Source organism: Fringilla coelebs (genome assembly GCF_963513975.1).
Source record: "Fringilla coelebs genome assembly, chromosome: 1".
Lineage (NCBI taxonomy): Eukaryota > Metazoa > Chordata > Aves > Passeriformes > Fringillidae > Fringilla > Fringilla coelebs.
In genome coordinates, this window is record NC_140028.1 from 118193914 (window position 1) to 118212588 (window position 18675).

At 35.6% G+C, this 18675-nt stretch overlaps 1 protein-coding gene across 3 annotated transcripts in view; it reads left to right on the forward strand.

The window, feature by feature from the left end:
* Positions 1-18675, forward strand: part of ANKRD28 (ankyrin repeat domain 28) — a 120167-nt gene that overhangs the window by 81272 nt on the left and 20220 nt on the right. For all 3 annotated transcript variants that reach the window (XM_084222324.1, XM_084222323.1, XM_084222322.1), the window contains exons 5-14: positions 216-416; positions 1026-1113; positions 4222-4364; positions 5415-5627; positions 11374-11452; positions 11878-11992; positions 12409-12491; positions 14880-14943; positions 16259-16327; positions 17875-18015. In XM_084222324.1, coding sequence (XP_084078450.1) covers positions 216-416; positions 1026-1113; positions 4222-4364; positions 5415-5627; positions 11374-11452; positions 11878-11992; positions 12409-12491; positions 14880-14943; positions 16259-16327; positions 17875-18015 — 1196 coding nt within the window. The remainder of the gene's footprint in view (positions 1-215; positions 417-1025; positions 1114-4221; positions 4365-5414; positions 5628-11373; positions 11453-11877; positions 11993-12408; positions 12492-14879; positions 14944-16258; positions 16328-17874; positions 18016-18675) is intronic.

Sequence of the window (18675 nt, forward strand, 5' to 3'; positions counted from 1 at the left end):
ACCTGGAAATGGTTGATTTGGTGAAATTATTCACGTCCTTGAGAACATCCCCAAGTTTGGATTTATGATAAAGTACAAATCCCAAAGTGTCCTAAAGATCACATTTGCAAATGAACAAATGATAAAAGGTTGTTTTCCACTGTACTGTCCTTAAATCCGGGGCCTTCATTTCCAATCTTTACTAAATGGCTTGATTTTTTTGTAAATGCTTTCAGGATGCTGTTCAGGTGTTGTTAAAGCATTCAGCAGATGTCAATGCTCGTGATAAAAACTGGCAGACACCCCTGCACATAGCAGCTGCAAACAAAGCTGTGAAGTGTGCTGAAGCTTTGGTGCCTCTCCTAAGCAATGTAAATGTGTCTGATCGAGCGGGCAGAACTGCACTGCATCATGCAGCCTTCAGTGGACACGTTGAGGTAAAAGTTAATTTTCTTGTCTTCCACTCATCATTCTGTCCCTCACATTTCTGATATTTCATTTTTGAGTTTAAAACCATTTCTCTCCCATTCCTTCAAAAATCCTCAACCCCTATTTTGTATTTGAATTTGTTTTCCATATGCATCTCTGTGCAGAAAAGTTGTGGAAAATAAGTGTTACATCATTTAATTGAAAGTTTATTACATTGTTCACTTTTCTTATAACAGAAGCAAATTTGTTAAGTGGAGTTAAATTAGTAACAGGTAAATTTAAAGTGGAAAAGCCAGGATATTTTTCTGTTCAGTAAATACTGAACATAGGCAGTGTTTTGTTACTGAAATTTGGACAAAATATATGTAAAAGCTCTGACTCATCATGGCTTTGCAGTGTTTAACTGAGAAGTGCTTTTGTTGACATCAATTTTTGTGTTTCTTACAGTCACTTAATTGTGGCAGCCAGTTTTTTCAAACTTATGGAATATTCAAAACCCACCACATTTGAATCCTCTGAAAATGCATAAATTTTTGTTTTCTTTCATGGTTTTCTCTGTTGAGGCAAAGTTTTTTCCATTATGAATAGAAGATTTGTGTTCTTTTTCTTTATCTCAGATGGTCAGCTTACTGTTGTCTAGAGGGGCCAATATTAATGCATTTGACAAGAAAGACAGACGAGCTATACATTGGGCAGCATATATGGGTATGTACATATTTCAGTTGATTAATACTGTAGTAATAAAAAAAATCAACTCATGTTTAGTGGTTTGACATATTTCTAGGAAAAATATTTGCATTGTAAGGTTATCTGTGTCTGCCAAAAAAAACCCCATTATTAGTATAGTTCAAATTGCCTTGTAAATGTGTATTTTGTGGTGAGGAAAATCAATTTGTTGGAAAAAGAAAAGTAAGGTAAGTAGTTTTGTTCTTTAAAAAGGAGGAACTGTGTTCTTCAGTCAGCAAGTCTAGTCACGGGTAAAAAATTTTGCAGAAATGCTAAATAAAAAGTAAGCAGTTAAAACAAGGGGCACCCGAAACAGAGGATCATTGCAGCATCTTTGGGGATTGTATTTTCAAAGAATATTTCATCTCTGAAGCTACAAATTCTTGCCTCACCATTCTTATTCCAGGAATGGATAATTATTGTTCTCGTGGTCTTGATCAGTGCCCTGGCAATACTGTCAGAGTAATGTTCTTCCTTGCCTTTTATCAGACTTGAAAATAATTGAATGTGCCATTCAATTAGGGAGTGATCATCACAGCAGTAATGCTCTTAATTTATTATTTGAAGCTGGATGAGATTGCACTTCAGGTTTGATACCAGTACTTAAAACCCCAGAAGTTAAAGAAAAATCTTCATTATTGATCTAATGTTCCTTCGATATTAGTGTTTTTAATGTGTTATATCTGCAAAGCAATGTCTGTGGCAGTCTGTCCAGCCACCTTATTGAATGTGGTTATTTGCAAAACTTTGTTGAATGAAACTTGCATGTGAAATTTCAGAGAACTGACAAGTGTCAATGAGAGGCCAGAGACACCTTCTGCCTTGTGCTTGCCTAGATGAAAAGTCTTCTGTTTTGCAGATAAGCTACATTTATTCCAATTTTAATCAGTGCTGTATTGTAGGCTGTTTACAGGGAACTCTCTTAATGAAGAGTTTTTGGGCAGGAAAAATGTAATTTAATTGATGTCGATCTGCCTAAATTTCCCTGTAGACAACAAAGAAGAAAAAGCTTTTGAAAGTCCTCAATCAAAGTAAAAATAATATGACATTCTCCCTCACAATTTAGAGCCACTGTACATTGCTCCAATTATTTGGAGAAAACCTTAAAAACTTTTCCACCATGTAAAACTGACCATAAAATACAGAAGTTATGCTTTTCGTCACTCTACTATAAATAACTTTCTAGGGTGATGTCCATTGTTTTGCTTCCTTCCTGCTTTTCACCCGGCTCCATTGCTGTCCAGCTGCAAAGCTGTGACTGAAATGGACTTACAGTCCTGTGTGCTGGTGTTGCCCTCACTGGTGCACTGGGATGTCTCTGCAGCACTTCTCACCTCAAGTACCTTGCTCTTCTCTTTGAGAGTCTTCCACTGATCGCTGTTTGCCTTTTCAATGCAGGTCAGGGGGTTTTTTTTGGCTTTTTACCCTCTCTTTGAAGTTTTTTCTGCCACTGTTTTGTTCACTGTCTCTATTCCTTTTGCTGCTTTCCATATCTTCTGTTCTTCTATCTCTCCTTTAGGGCTTGTTTTTATTCTTTCCCCCATTGTATTTGGGTAAAAAGATGACTATTGTGTTTGCATTTCTCTTTCCCCTCTTTCCTACTATACTGAGATAATTAAGAAGTGAAATATTATTGCAGCATTTCACATTGCACTGGTAAAGTCTTATGGTTTTGGTTGGTATAGCTAGGTGAAATGGTGTTTTGTAGGCTGTTGAGTATGCAGCACAAAATAAGTATCACAGTGTCTGATAGATTATAAAAATAGCTTTGTCTGTATTCCTTTGGGTAGGCACTTCCTATTCAAACTTTTGCAAATTCCCTTAACTGCTTAAGAAGCAAAGACCCACACACTTTGTGAAGCAGCTAAACTGAAAGCTGGATTTGATACTTTCTACTTAGATGTCTGACTGGATTAGTATAAACATAAGTATTCAGTGTGCCCCTCATCACTTCTTTAACTAAGGAAAGGCTGTCACCTGAAAGGTAAAATAAAGTGTCCAGCATGGGTCAGCTACAAAAGTAAAGCACCTAGTGTATTGTGCTCTGTTGAAGTCATGTATTTCTTTATTCAGCAGTCTTTGTCATGACTGTCCATGTGCTTTCAGTAATTAGTTGTTTGGCAGTTAAAGTAAAAATAGAACAAGAATGACAGATACGTGGCTACCCCATTGTCATGGCTTCTTAGCAGGCAGTGTCACAAGAGGCATGGAAGGGAAAAGCTCATTGCCCTTTGCAGCAGGGAGGGTGCCGGTGCTGGGGTCCCTGGCCCAAAGCTGGCAGTGAGAGCTACTGCCCACCACTTCAGGGTGGGCTCCCTGCCCTCTCTTCTCTTTTCCACCTGGAGCCTCCCCCATGTCATGCCTTCTTCATTATCCCAACTCGTACTCTTCCTCTTACTCTTACTCTTACTCGTACTCTCCTTCCATTGTCTTAGGAGAGCAGTTGATGCTTTTAAAAGGCTGCAGTTCCTCAAAGATCATCTGAGTTAGTCTTGAAAACAGAGTTTTACTAAATCCTGTATGATGTGGCTTAGCATTTTAAATGCTTTGTGAATAAAGGGAGTTGGATCGGGGGGGTATGTTTTTATGTAAAAGTAGAATATTTTCTTCTTTTCGTGTTTCCATCAGTTTTTCAAAGTTTCTGCCTAAGAATTAAAAATCTTAATGGGCGTGTTTGGAATTGGAGTGACAGTGAAAGATTGACAGTCACATTGTCTCTCAACTTGTTAATGTAAATTTGTCGTAAATACTTAATAATTGCAAAGTTACTTTGCCTCTCTAGTTCTCAAGTCTTCAAAAATACCCTTCTTTTTAAGCAGAAGACAAGATTGTGTTTTGAGTATACAAATTTATTTTTGCAGTGTAAATGCTGTGATTGTTGGGTGGGGTGTGTTGAGATGATTATTTTATGTTGCTTTTTTAGTTCATGATAGGATTAGAAAGCAAGAACAATTCTTTCTTTTCTACATTAGGTCCAAAGGAATAATTTCTTGATCATGTTATAACAATTGTAGAATTATTAAGTTTGCAAACCTGTGCTGGTTAATAAAATATGCTGCTTCATTTTATTTGTCTTTATTGTTTTAGGTCATATTGAAGTTGTGAAATTACTCGTGACCCATACAGCTGAAGTGACATGCAAAGACAAGAAATCATATACACCCTTACATGCTGCAGCATCTAGTGGGATGATTAGTGTAGTCAAATATCTTCTGGATCTTGGAGTTGATGTAAGGAAAAATAAAATTAAATGGGATTTTTTTTGTTGTTGTTTGAAATGCTCTTGTTAGTACTGTAGCACACAGTTTATTTAGGAACAGGTTACGATATAGTGAAAGTACATGAAAGAAGATCTCTGGAAGTACTACTTTTTCTTTTAAAAACCCTCATTTCTCCATGAAAGGAAAACCTCCTTCAGAACCTTGCAGATTTTGCACAATACTTGGAAAATAAATGTGTATTTAGTAGGGCTTTTTGTTTATTTGATATTTCTTGCTCTTAATTCACTGAACTGGAAGTCAGGAAATAAGAATTCCGATCCTAGCTTTGCCACACAATAATTTTTGAAGTGCAGGAAATTAAATGCATGTGCCTCATTTGGCAAAATATACATGGAGCTGACTTTCCTAAGTGACATAAATTTTAGATAATACTAAAAATTGTGAGAAACTTCAATACTGCAGGAAATGAGGCCATATTAATGTTGAAATGCAAAACAAATTAAAAGGTTCTACAGTACCCGCCTGTAGAAGGAGTGTTAACAATAAACTGTGAAATTGTGTAAGAAATTGACATTGTGAATCATAATCTTAGTCTTGCAAGGCTGGAGATTGCAACTCAAGCTCAATATTGAGAAGTAGATCAGAATTCAGTGTTATGTGTACAACAAGAAATTCTGTTTCTATATGTGGACATACACGCACAAAAAGGCTCTTTGACCTCTGTTTTTAATGAAAACTTGCAATGCTGTTTTTATAGAGGTCTGTGCTTTGCTTTGTGTGTAGCATCTGTGCAAATTGCCACAGTTGATATTTTTGGCATGTATGGCTTCTCTTAGAGTTGCATACAGGAAACTGGTGTGGAGACAATTGGAGGAGGTTGGCTCACTTGTAAAGCAATCATATCTTCCCCAGGACGCAGATCTCAATCTAATTTCTGCTTTTGAAGAGTTTCAAAACATAATCTCGTGACATGAGATTTTTCCTTTGCTATAATTAAATGCTGTATTAAGTATAGCTTTTTGCCTACTTACTAATCTTGGGGTTTTTTTTCTCTTATAGATGAATGAGCCAAATGCCTATGGAAATACTCCTCTCCATGTAGCTTGTTACAATGGGCAAGATGTTGTAGTGAATGAACTCATAGACTGTGGTGCTAATGTAAATCAAGTGAATGAGAAAGGGTTCACACCTTTGCACTTTGCTGCTGCGTCAACACACGGAGCATTGTGTTTAGAGCTCTTGGTCTGCAATGGAGCAGATGTAAATATAAAGGTAGGTGTATCCAAAGCCATCCTTTCACACTTAAAAATGCTGTACATCTTTACTGGAGTTTTTTCAAACATACTTGTTTTATTCGTAGTTTTTTCAAACATACTTGTTTTGATAACATGGAGAAGTTCCCACTGATAGATGGAGTATTTGGTTGAAAAGTACTGCAGTAAAAATGAGCCAGTATCTCGATTACATTTAAATGTCAGAATTCTGTATGCTTTATTTTCCCTAGTCTAACCATGTAAGTAAGAGCAAATAATTTGAAAAAATGCAAAAGTACATGTTTTTCTTGTAAATAAGTAGCATGAACCATATCAGGAATATTTCAGGGAAATATGTATGACCTGGCTAATTGCTGGAGCAGTCGAAGAGATGATAATGTAAGATCTTAGAATCTAATCAATCAGGGAGATTTGGGAAGAGTATATTAAAAATACAAATATAAGTAGATCAGGCCAATGGAAAGTCTTAAACAGCTGGTGTTTTAATTACTCAAGCGAAATTGTGTGAGCAGAGTCAGTATACATTTTACATCTTTGTTTAGTCACAAGTCTTTGACTGCAGAATATTCCTTAGAATCCAGCCTTGTAGGTATAAACATGTATGACCTTATGGTTTGCATTATGTTGATCTTTAGTAATGAAAATTTAACTGTGTTCAGAAATATTTAGTGGCAGTATCTGTTATCTTGGCAGGTTTTAGGCTGAGGAAAATAGGAGATGGGTATATGGAATGAAGAGTCCAAATGTTCCTTATGGCAAAATGTCTGGTTGCCTGAACTGTCACCCACATGTAGTATGACAGAAATTATCTGTTATTTAATTTCTTGAAAAAAAAAATGGAAAAGAAACCTGCTTAATAGGTTTATGCTTGAATTTCAGCACAATCTGTGCAGGAGGTGAATATTAGAGTACCTGACATTTCTGTTAAAAATCTTGGAGTTTGTGGTTCACTTCACGTAAGCAGTGATTTTTACAGTGATTCAAGCTGATTGTCAGCTAACTAATTTCAAAATACAGTTTTATATCTATTGTTAGTACAAAACTCATAGCCAACTGAAAATTTAGAGTATTTTAAAAATAAGCTCTTTGATGTGGAAAAATCCTAAATGTGTTTTCCTGCTCACTGTTACATATATTTAGACACGCAGCTCATTTATTGAAAATGTGCATAACTCAGTTGTGGAAAAATTCATCACCAAAGTGCCCTGCAGAAGTAAGGAGCTGTGTTACAGGGTTTATTGCCAACTTGTCCTAAAATATCCAGGTCACAGTCCATTTATTTTTGTTGCCAGCTTTCTGCTCTGCCTAATGTCCCAGGCTGCATATGACTGAGTATTCAGTGTGGCAGGGCTGGCTGACTTTTGTCCTACATTCTTGAAACGTCATTTTTCAGTAAAGTGTGAAAATAATCCCACAATGTTAACTGTACTACTGATTATATTTGTGTGTTACTCACACAAATAAGAGCAAAGGAGAGTTTGTAGCACCTTCTAGTACCTGAAGAGGGCCTACAAGAGAGCTGGAGGGGGACTTTGTGCAAGGGCATGGAGTTATAGGACAAGGGGAAATGGCTTCAGACTTAGAGAGTAGGATTAGATTAAATATTAGGAAGAAATTCTTTACTGTGAGGGTGGTGAGGCCTTGGAACAAGTTGTCCAGGGAAGTTGTGGATGCCCCATCCCTGGAAGGGTTCAATGCCAGGTCTGATGGGGCTTTGTGCTAGCTACTTAGTCAAGTGGAACCCTGCCCATGCTAGTGGGGTTTGGAACCAGATGATCTTTAAGGTCCCTTTGAACCCAAACTCTTCTGTGATGCTCTGACAAATATTAACAAGCCAAGAATTACTGTTTCTCTAAATGCAGGGCTGCAAGGGTTCATATTTTGGGTGTATTTTTGATGTAGAAGGAAGAAGTGGACAGGGCTCCATTTCAGAAACAGCATTAGCTTTAGCTATGGCTTGGTTATAATTAAAATGTGCTGATTTTGTACATATCAAAATTCTTAAGAGCAAAATCAAGCTAGTAGGGCTATGTAGGGATTTTAAGCAATTATAGCTTGAAAAGAGCATTTATCCCCAGTTTCCTCATCAAGGTGTTTCTGTTGGAATCCTGTTAGTAACATTTCTGTGGATTTATACCAGTATGACTGAATTTGGCCTGTAAATTTGCACCTGGAGGCGTGAACAGCCTTACTTTGCATATGAAAACTTAGCACTTGCACTGTGGAAAAGTGCAAGAACTGAGGCAAAAGAAAATAATTTTTAAGTCAAGTTCTACTTCCCTGGAAAGGCTTAAAAAGATAAATCTTGGATTTAATCAGAAGAGCAATCCCTAAAAAAATAGAATATGTTATGTAACAAAGAAAGAATTGTGGATTTAAAATGAGATGGAATTAGGGTGTTCTTACTAAATATTTATTGAAAACAAGCCTGTTCAGTTTCCAAATACTGAGTCTGGAGTTCAAAGTAGTTTTTAAAATGGCTATAAGATCTATTTTTCATCATAATTATATTGGTTCTGTAGGCTGATTCAATCATTTCCTCCCATATGCAGCTTCTCCTGTGATTTTAGAGGTAAGAGAGTGGATATGAATGGTAATGTAGGTGCAGACTGGACAGTACTGTTACAGTGCTTCCTGCTGTGGATGACTGAGTGGGGAGAGTAAAAGGGAAACACTCTTACACTCTTGATGGCAGATAGAGGGGAAGTTCTTGTGCATATCTGTGAGGGCTGGCCTCATCTCAAGAAGGGATTATGTAGCAGAAGATAATAGAACAGTAGAAATATGTTATATGCTTTCTATCACCTCTGGACATAATTTCCTACTTGTTTTCATAGCCTTGTCAGTGTCCACTGTAGAACAGGGAATCTTATTAAGTATTGCTCATTACTGCAGCACTCCCTCTTCACTATTCAGGATTTCCATGCATGGAAGAACACATTGAAATGAGTATGTAATGGGACAGTATTAATTGTTTTATGGACCTCATTGCTGCTTGAAAATTCAGTGACCTAAATAGAAAAAGTTTTTTACTTTCATTGGTGGTACTAGAACATAAGAATTGTTGCTAGGAGGAGATTTCATCTGGAGGAATGCTGTGACATGATAGACCCACATTTCCTCTCCCTCAGTGAAGCTCAGTAGTCCGAGTACAGTTAATATGTGAGTAATCACTCAATAAGGCACCTTGTGTTGTGTATTATTTCTGTCTAATAGCAATTACTGTTCTTAGTAAATTTGCTATGATCTAAGTATTTTGTGGATACATTTTCTCTAGTGATAGGAGAGATTTGGGTGATTCCTTTCCTATTACCACATTTAGCTGAGTTTCAGTGAAGACAACAAAAGTTGTCATTAGTCCATGATGCTGTCCTGTTATGTGCTGTGATCCTGTCTGATCTCATTAAATCACACAGCTGTAGTTAGCTTGGTATTTAGAGAGAAGAACCTAAAGACATAAAGAAAAGGAAATGGAAGTGAAGTTTAGAAGGTACCTCCCTGCTTCTGCAGTCCAATCTCCTGGCATCTCAGGAAACAGTGATTTGCTTAATAGAGCCTTGATATTTCATTGCTTAAAGAAATGTCTGGCAACTGGTTCTGGTCCTATATATCCTTTTCTAATGTGTTAGAAGGCAATTCTGAATGCAGTCCTATACCTGGCTTCAACATGGGAATTGCCTTCATTAAATTTTATACCTGTTGTATGTTTATATGCTGATAGACAATTGCATGTTGTGTTATTCCTGGGCTGGAAAGGAACCTGATACTGTTAGACATGAAAGAGGCACTTTCATAAAATCCATTGTCTTAGAAGTCTATGTTAAGTGCATTTTTCAGTAAATTTGAACAGAGTAAATCTAAAAATCTCTTATTGACTGTACTGTTTTTACATTTATGAGTGGAAAATGATTCTGTAGCTTATTTTGCTGTTCTTTGCAAGATCTTACTTAAGTTTTCTTGTGAGAAAACTTAACCACAGTGCTCTTCAGTTTCTAATACTGTCATCTTAAGTTATTCCTGTGTCCTTGTAAGGTGCATTATGAGATCTGTGTTTTTTCAGCTCCATCTTCTTTTTCTTCATTAGCCTTCCTTTGAGATACAGATTTATCCCCTCTAAGCCAGTAAGACTGCAGGCTACTTTATATGAGTCCTGAAATTCTGTCTGTTACTTCACTAAGCTTATTTTATATTAAAATTTTTCTTTAAAATAATAGATTCTATAGATTCTTCAGGTTAAAGAAGGATAAAAGTGAGGAGAAAAGTCACCAGATGTCTAACAGTTGTTTGGACACAGAGACTTTCAGTGGTTGGATAAAGAGATGAGAACTGATCTGTAGGGAGAAACATGAAAGAAAACTGGAGCACAGAGGTTGCTTGGAGAAGTTGTCACTTATGGTGTGTTTATTTGGCTTTTTCTTAAGGCCTCCAATGACAGAATCAAAATTGATTGTTGAATTCCTCAAGAGGATTTCAACCCCATGTTCTGTGTTTATTTGCATCTGCTATGGATATGTGGATGTTGTCTTTTGGATTATTTATGGTCAAAGAAATCTGCTAGCTGGAAGAGCTAGAGATAACTTGGCATTCCTTATCAAGCGTTTTATTCCTTTCAATCTAGGTCTGAGAAGACAGTGTTTCACATAATTGTGCTGTTATGCTGCTCTGGGCAGTGACACAATGAAAAATTCCTTATTTATCCCTAAAAGGGTCTTCAGCAGACTTTCTGTATCACATCCATAGAACCATGTCCATTTGGTGCCAAAGGGAGAGTAAAAATGGGAAAACACTTGTGCATATGACAACAATTTGTGATATTTCAAAACATGCGTTCATATCATATGTTCCCCTGCCAAATTTGTCTGATTTACCTTTGTATTTTGTGAACATTTCATACTCTCCAAAGCCATCATTAAAAACATAGACATGGTATGCATGTGCATTCAAGGGCCCTTTGATTTTCTGCGTCGTGTTTGCAATTTTTTGAGTGCATGTGTAGGAACTTTTTTCTGCAGTAAAGCTTTGCCATTACCTGTGACAAGTATGAGGGGAAGATCATTCCAAAGTAACAGCAACAGTAAGAATGGGTTTGTAGGTGCTTTGATACTGAGCTGTTAAAAAGTGAAGTTTCCTTATGTGTTACTGTTGGCCTGCTTCAAGAGTGTCTTTACTGGGTGAATGACTAAGTGCACATCCTAGATGTGCATTTCAAATATATACTACCCAGCAGGGTTGAATAGTTCTACCCTAGGACTACTTGTAATTTATGATAAATTGCTTAGAAGCATCACTTTACAGAAATTTCTAGGAAACACATGACAACACAAGTGTTGTCTTCTAATACAGTATGTAAACCCCTCTAGTAAATACAGCTATTTTCTTTCAAGAAACAAGCTTAAAACATTATTTTACCCTTGGGGAGGGGTTGCACATAGAGTTGTTGCTGTAATTGTGTGCTGTCATCATCCTCTTGAGAGCTATTATCTTAGGGACAGAAGTGTGAGTGAGTGGGCATCCCTGAGTTGTCACTGGCAGCTGGAAGAGTGACTAAGAGCAGCTTTTGTGAAAAGCTTGCCGTGTCATGCTGAACTGTCATTGCCAGCATCTGTCTGGCAAAAGTGCATAGAAACAATTTAAAGGATGAAGTGTAGAGAGAAAAGAAGAAAGAAATGTCCTTTTTGTTGTGGTTAATCTGATTAATTGCTGTTACTGGAGATAAGTAACAGCATTTCTTTTTTCTTTTCCAGAGTAAAGATGGTAAAACACCTTTGCACATGACAGCGATTCATGGTAGATTTTCAAGATCCCAAACCATCATTCAAAATGGTAAAAAGGGGGAGGGAGTATTTTTGCCATAAGCTTTCCATTTTGGTGTTCTCATCTTCTTGTATTGGTAACAACATACTGAATTTTTTTCACGTCCAGTGTCCAGTAATAGTGGTGGAGTTTGGCATATCTGTTTATAAAGTCTGATAAGTTACACTGATGAACCATTTCTTTTCAAGAATGCAGGAATATGTATATAGATTTGTTTTCCAAGCAAACAACCCAGGTTGTTTTCCATAATCCAGTTTGTCCATGAGGTTACATAATAAATTGCTTTTCTCTCCCACTAAATCTAGAGAAGTTTTAAATCCAAACTAGTCAGTCACTGACAATAATGTTACTCAAATGATCATCAGTCCTATTTTTCTAACAAAGTATCTGTATGCCTACATATACCCTTACTTAGTAATTACTCTTTGTCATAGGAGCTGAAATAGACTGTGAAGATAAGAATGGAAATACCCCTTTGCACATAGCAGCTAGATATGGCCATGAGCTATTAATCAACACTCTCATCACGAGTGGTGCTGACACTGCAAAGTAGGTAACTTTACTGACATGGATGCAAGCTGACATAATTTAGAAGTGTATTTATTAGGTTGACAGAACTAGTGCAATTTTTAATGTCATCTTCAACTTGCAACAGGAAATACTTTGTTTATTTTGCTGTATTGTACTTGTAAGTAGCTAGTCAGTATATCACAATTTGTACCAAAACAAAAAGAAATAGTTTTCTGTAATGTATTTGAAGTAAAAGCTCTGAAAGTTTTAATAGGCTGTTGCACTGATAATGCATGCTGATAGCTTGTAAGGAAGTGTTTAAAATGTGAAGTTAGCTCAGTATTCTGACTAGGTGGTTTGCTGAACCCACCATGCATGTGCACTTTGGCACGCAATCATGTTTGTTTTATTTTAATTGTAATGAAACTGTGATACCTGATTATGGTGTATCTTAGGCGGGGTATACATGGGATGTTTCCTCTCCATTTGGCAGCATTAAGTGGATTTTCAGACTGCTGCAGAAAGCTCCTCTCATCAGGTAGGACGCTCTTAAATTCTTACAAGGTGCTTTGTACTTCATTGTTTATTTCACAGAATAGCTTTTCATTAAATCTTAATTTAGTGAAGCCTAGAAATCCTTATAGTTTACTAGTACCTTGGGGCCAATGCTTGTTTTTTAATGGACAGTCCATAGTTAAAGTGGATGCAAACTTTTGCAGACATACCTTTTTTAAAAAATCATCCAAATTTTAATAATACATTTATGATTTTTTTAATATTGTGCTTGTGCATTTTGAGTTGGCCATAGAAGTGGGATAACTGGTTTAGACCATAATGAAACTTCAAGGAGAAGGAGTGATAATCTTTCTTATTACTTTATGGAGCATCCACTTTCCATTCCATGATGTCTTTAGCTTAATACAGATCAGTCTATTCCCATCTGTTCCTGTAGCAGGCACCTAATAGCTCTGAAGACTCTGTGGACTGCTATATTAAGAAACTGTTGCATTATGTTGTTAATGTTATTATGTTGTTAATGAAATGCAATGCAAACTGCACTTTTCTTTTGATGTTTGACTCCTCCCTGAAGACGTAGTTGTTGGTAGGTCATTACTTCTCTTGTTGACCAGAATCTTAGGTGAATTCTGAACTCTTTGAACCATTGCAATTCTGAGAAAATAGATTTATCCAAATGAAGCTTCTGGAACAGAAGAAGAAGAATAAACTAAATGGTTCTGAATAAATCTGAAGACAATGTTTTTTGAAAAAATATAAGTGGGAAGTTGAGAGTTGGGAAAAAGGAAGGGTAAGAAGTTGCTTCCCCAGCTTTATACTGTTTGTTAGGGAAGCCTGGGAGAAGAACTAGAGGAGTATAACTAAAGCTTCCTACTGGAAAGGTTTTTTATTTACTGTCCTGTCATGGGCAAAGTTGCAAGGATTCACTTCAGGAAAGAACTGTCCAATAGTTGACAATATTTCAATTGGATGTGTTCAAAATGAGAGCATACCAGCTCTTTTCCTTCCTGCACATGCTGTGGTGCTGGCTGTGCCCTTACTGGAGGTTCAATATGACAAAGGAAATCATGTGGAGGAATTGCAAGTGGTTTCTGTGGCTTTTGAGAAAATGAATTGAGAAAACTTGGATGCAAATCTAGCCTGGAGTAGATAAGGACTTGAAGAGTATGTTCAGCTTTCAGGCTAGAAAGACAACCTACTGCTAAGAGGTTTTAGGATGTGCTCTTGATGTGGGGATTGGTGTGTGCAGAGTGTGTGTCCTTTTTGGGGTTGGGCGATGTCTTTTATGTAAATTAAAGATCTCTGGTTTTTAAATTCATTTATATTCATGTGCAAACCTTAACAAAATGTCACCAATCTGCCTTGTCCCAATACTGAATGACATTCAAGTAGTTAGTGATGGTAGACAAGCAACTTAGGGATGTGGAAAGGCATCAAAGGCTATTCTTCAAACCAAACTAGTAAACTCTCCTAAATTACTTGCTATAGAGCATTCCTTGTTGAAATGGGATAAAAGCATAGTGATGCATACAAAACCTCTTTTAGGGGATATGAAGTAGGAAAACAGTCTTGAAATAATAGTATTTTTGAATAACATGTCTTATGTTGTTCATTATCTGTTGTTGTTGAACAGTTCTTAAAAGGAAAAAAAAAAAAAAAGCCAGCATTCCCAGGTACCACAAATGGAGATTTAGTAAATAAATTACATTACAGAAGAGCAAAACTCTCATGAGAGCATAATATTTTTCTCAAACCAAAAATGTAGCTTTGAAACCTGATTTAAATAGTAATCTTTCTGTCAAAATATATGGGTGGATATGGAATTACACAGCTACTGTTTGTGATCTTGGATTTGAAGTTCCACAGCTGAGCTTTTTCAGAAAGAGAAAACTCCAGTGTTCTGCAAAGAGCTCCTCTGTAATTAACTGCTGTTTGCAGCCATCACTCCAACTCAATAAAGTTCTTTCTTTGGGACTGAAGCACTAAACTCAAGGATAAAATTTAAGTAGCTCCTATATTTAGTAATAATGACATCCCCAAAAATTCATAATCTCTGCACAACAGTGATAAATTCTACCATATTCCTAAATTTTCATATGACCTGCATATATCTTATATTCAGTAGTAAATGGCACTGAAATATTAGCAGGTAAATAGAATGAGAAAGAGCACAGCTCAGTGCAGCTACTTGTCTTTTACCTTACCCCTTTCAGTTTTATTTAAGTGCCTGTTTTTCAAAACATTGGAAATAGCAAGGACACGTTTCAAATGAAGTAATTTTTAATGCTTGAATGCTCTTTTGCAAATAGCTATTAAGTTTGCTTAGCAAGAATTTCTCTTAACAGCAGATGACAGCAGTTTTGTGAAAGGTGATGTTACATAATGATTTTACAAAATATTTGCTTTGTAGGTTTTGACATTGACACACCAGATGACTTTGGCAGGACTTGTCTTCATGCAGCTGCAGCTGGAGGGTGTGTAAAAAAGCATTCAAGCTTTATATTCAGTATTTCTTTTTCAATTGCTGATCATTCTTGTTCTTTTATTCTATTATCTCTTCTCTGTTTTTCCTGCTCTCTCCCCTTGGAACTTATGTAAACATGAAAATAATTTCAAGATGGATTCTATCTGCAAACAAAAAATTAATTAACTGTTCAGCTCAATAAGTCATTGCTGGAGTACAGTGTCCAAGTGTCATGTCATCAGCTTTACATTAGATTTATGTTTGGGGATGAACTGATTCTTTTTTTTTTTTTTAATTCCCATGGATAATGATAAAATTTTTAGAATTTACAGCATTCAAAGATTCCATGCCCACCTCAGATCACTGTGGGACATGAGATAGAGAACAGCAACATTAGGAAATTTTTTTTTACCAAATCCATAAATAAAAGGTCAGTCTAAATAAAATAAAAGCAATAATTAAATTCCAGAGTTTAGATGGATGAAGTAGTCAGAACTACTTGCTCATCACTTGAGTTGTGATCCATATTGATTATTGTTATTGTATTGTAGGTTTTCTATAGCAGCTACTCAAAATTGCCTGGAAGAACTGGGTAATAAATTTCATGATACACTTTGTGGGACACAAGAACTCCATGATATTGATATTTTCATTTTTCTGTTTGAATGTTGTTTAAGTAACACTGTTAAGTAATCATTCTAAGTCAAAAATACTTGCTAGATACATCCTTGTTGCAAGTAGAAGTTAAAATGCTATCTCTTCATATAAAAACCAGAAAATTTGTGACACATTCCCTCACTCATCTCCAGTTTAGGAAAGTTACCAAAAATAGTGCTTAAACAATAAACAACATCATATCTATTATGATGATCATATTTTTATTGAAAATTGATTACACTAAAAAGTAAAATATCTATGTTTCAACTTGCATTTGGCCTTAAAAATATGCAGTAAAATCTTGCCTCTGTGCTGGAATCCTGGTAGCAAAAGCATGTGACATGCAGGTGTTATTGTTTGTTTGTTTATAAGAATTGAATTATTTATTGAATTAGGTTCATGTTTATGTGCTTTATGCATGCCAATTGGTATCAATTAAATTTATATATGTGGTCTTGAAATAATTTCTATTCTTTATTGGTTTGGTCCATAAATTATGGAATCTATTTTACATACAGAAATGTATATATCAAAAATTACACGTTATAGTTCAGTTCCATTAAACCTAACATATGAGATGTTCATGTGTTGTAGTTCTGATATTTGTAGAGGCCAATATTAATGAAATAAAATTTGCAATCCGAAGTAATAGTGTATTAATTTAATAGGAATTTGGAGTGCCTAAATCTTCTGCTAAATACTGGTGCAGACTTCAACAAAAAGGACAGATTTGGAAGGTAAGACATTCCAGATTTTTATATTGGAAAGGGCTGTTAAAAATATTGCAGTAGCAGCTTATTGATATGTGGCCAAGTCTGGGTTCCAGTTTAAATGGGTTTTTTTGTGATGTTACTCTAATAAACTGGGTTTCAGCATATGTTCTCAAGAGTCACAAACATATTTTGTAACCCTCTTTTGTTAGGTAGGTGTTTAGTCTTGTTTTTAAAGACTGAATTTCACATTCAACTGTATTTTTTGTGAACCTTCTTTCCTTATAATATGGATCTAATATGTTTAAATTGCTCCCACCCAAGGAGATTACTAATGTTTTCCATATAATGTATTAGTCAAATCTGTACATCTGTGGCTATTTCTAAGCTCTTTTATTAATATAGCCAGTATTTTATTATAACTGCCTTACCTTTTTCATTTCACAGTATCAATCCCTTTCTGCTTTCCTGTTTGAGCTCTGAACTCTTTTGGAATTACATTAATTTCTATGTTTAATATATGATTATTTAAGTTTGGATGGCAGGATCAGTACTCATGTAAAATCTCATATCACATCATGGAAAATATGATTTTCTGGGATGTGAAGGGCAGGAGTAGGACTTTAAGAAAAAGTTATGGATCCAAAGTTGTATTTTGTTTTAAATTCCACTTTCATTATTTCCCTGAAATCTGTCACAACTTTTGCCATCGAAAGTTGGGGTTTCCTTTTGTTTTGGGTTGCATTTTGGTTTAACGTTCATGTTACATAGAGGAATTTTTTCAGGAGTTGGAAAATATTAGTTTAAAATGGGGAGAAATGGGAAAAAGACATTTTAAGGGAGAGGAAAGAGCCTGACTATCTCCTCAAAATCCAGATATTTATTGCTGCAGTCCCTTTAAAAATAGAAAATGAAATTCTGAGTCATATTGCTCTTTTTAAAATTTTAGCTAAACTGGCATATTTACAGAGCTGTTTATGTATTTGAAGCTGGGATAAGTTTTCTCTGAGATTATACATCAATACTAATATTTTGTGGTTTTGTGACAAGAAGACAAGGTATATTTAGCAGTGCCTCTGCTATGTCAGTATACATAAAAATAAATAGTAATGTTTTCCTCTCTTAGGCAAAATAGTGGTTTTTTTATTAAAAATGTCTGTTTGTGCAATTGTTGTATTTTACTTGTGCTATATTTAGTTGTTGTGCAGTTTTTGATTTGTCCATATTTTTCCATGTGGCTTAAAATTATTTTACAGAAAATAGTATTTCTAATGTAAACTGGATTTCCCTCTCTAAGTCTACACAAGAAAATTCAAATAAAGCTTCATTTAATATGAAGTTTGTGCATTTTTTGGCTGGCAAATAAATCCACTATATATATGGTTCAGCATTGTTAAGTGGTCCCTAGAAAGTGGCCTTATTCTTTAGTACTGTGGTGATGCATTCTTCACCACAAATACTTACTTAAAAATGTAAGGAGGATTTAAGTTTCACTTTATTTTGCTTTTTCTGTCTCTATAATATTATTTTGCTGTTATTTACCATTGTACTTTTTATTTAAATGTGTACTAAAGAACTCCACTCCATTATGCTGCTGCCAATTGTAATTATCAGTGCCTGTTTGCCCTTGTGGGATCTGGAGCTAGTGTGAATGACCTTGATGAGAGGGGCTGTACACCTCTGCACTATGCAGCTGCATCAGACACAGATGGGAAGTAAGTGGCACGCTTTGTACTAAAGCCTTTCTCATTATGAACATTTGAGCTGTGAATTTCATGTGTGTTCTGCCTTCAGATTTGCCAAATTCATTTCTTGTATTTTTAAATATTAAATTTGACAGAGGTGTGTGCATTGTATATAGAAGACTTGAGGTAACAAATATTTCAGAGGGAATAAATGAACAGCAGGAAAATGTATTGTAAGAATTTTATGGCCTGTAATGCAGATGTCCTAAATCAGGAATTAATTGGGAATAGAGTTCTTAATCCTATCTATTGTGTAGTGGTTGAATAAATATCTTTTGTGGGGGTTATGAAGTTGGTTGTGGGCAGTAGGGTCATTTTCCCTTAAAATCAAATTCTGATGAAGGATGGATATTAACTTGATATTTCAGGATAAGGTGCTTTGTCTATTTGATGAGTAAATTACAGCTGTAATGCCAAACATGACTATCTGTTGATAGTGTAAATTTTTATGATGTAGTTACACTTCTATTAATGAAATGCATCCAGAATCTTTCATAAATCCACTGATCTCTTGCATGTGTTTATTTTCTAACCAATGGTTATATTTGACATATATATTAATGACTTGAAGCTTATATGCAAAGTGTCTATAGGTAGCACCAAAGTGATGATTGCTTAAGCTCCAGACAT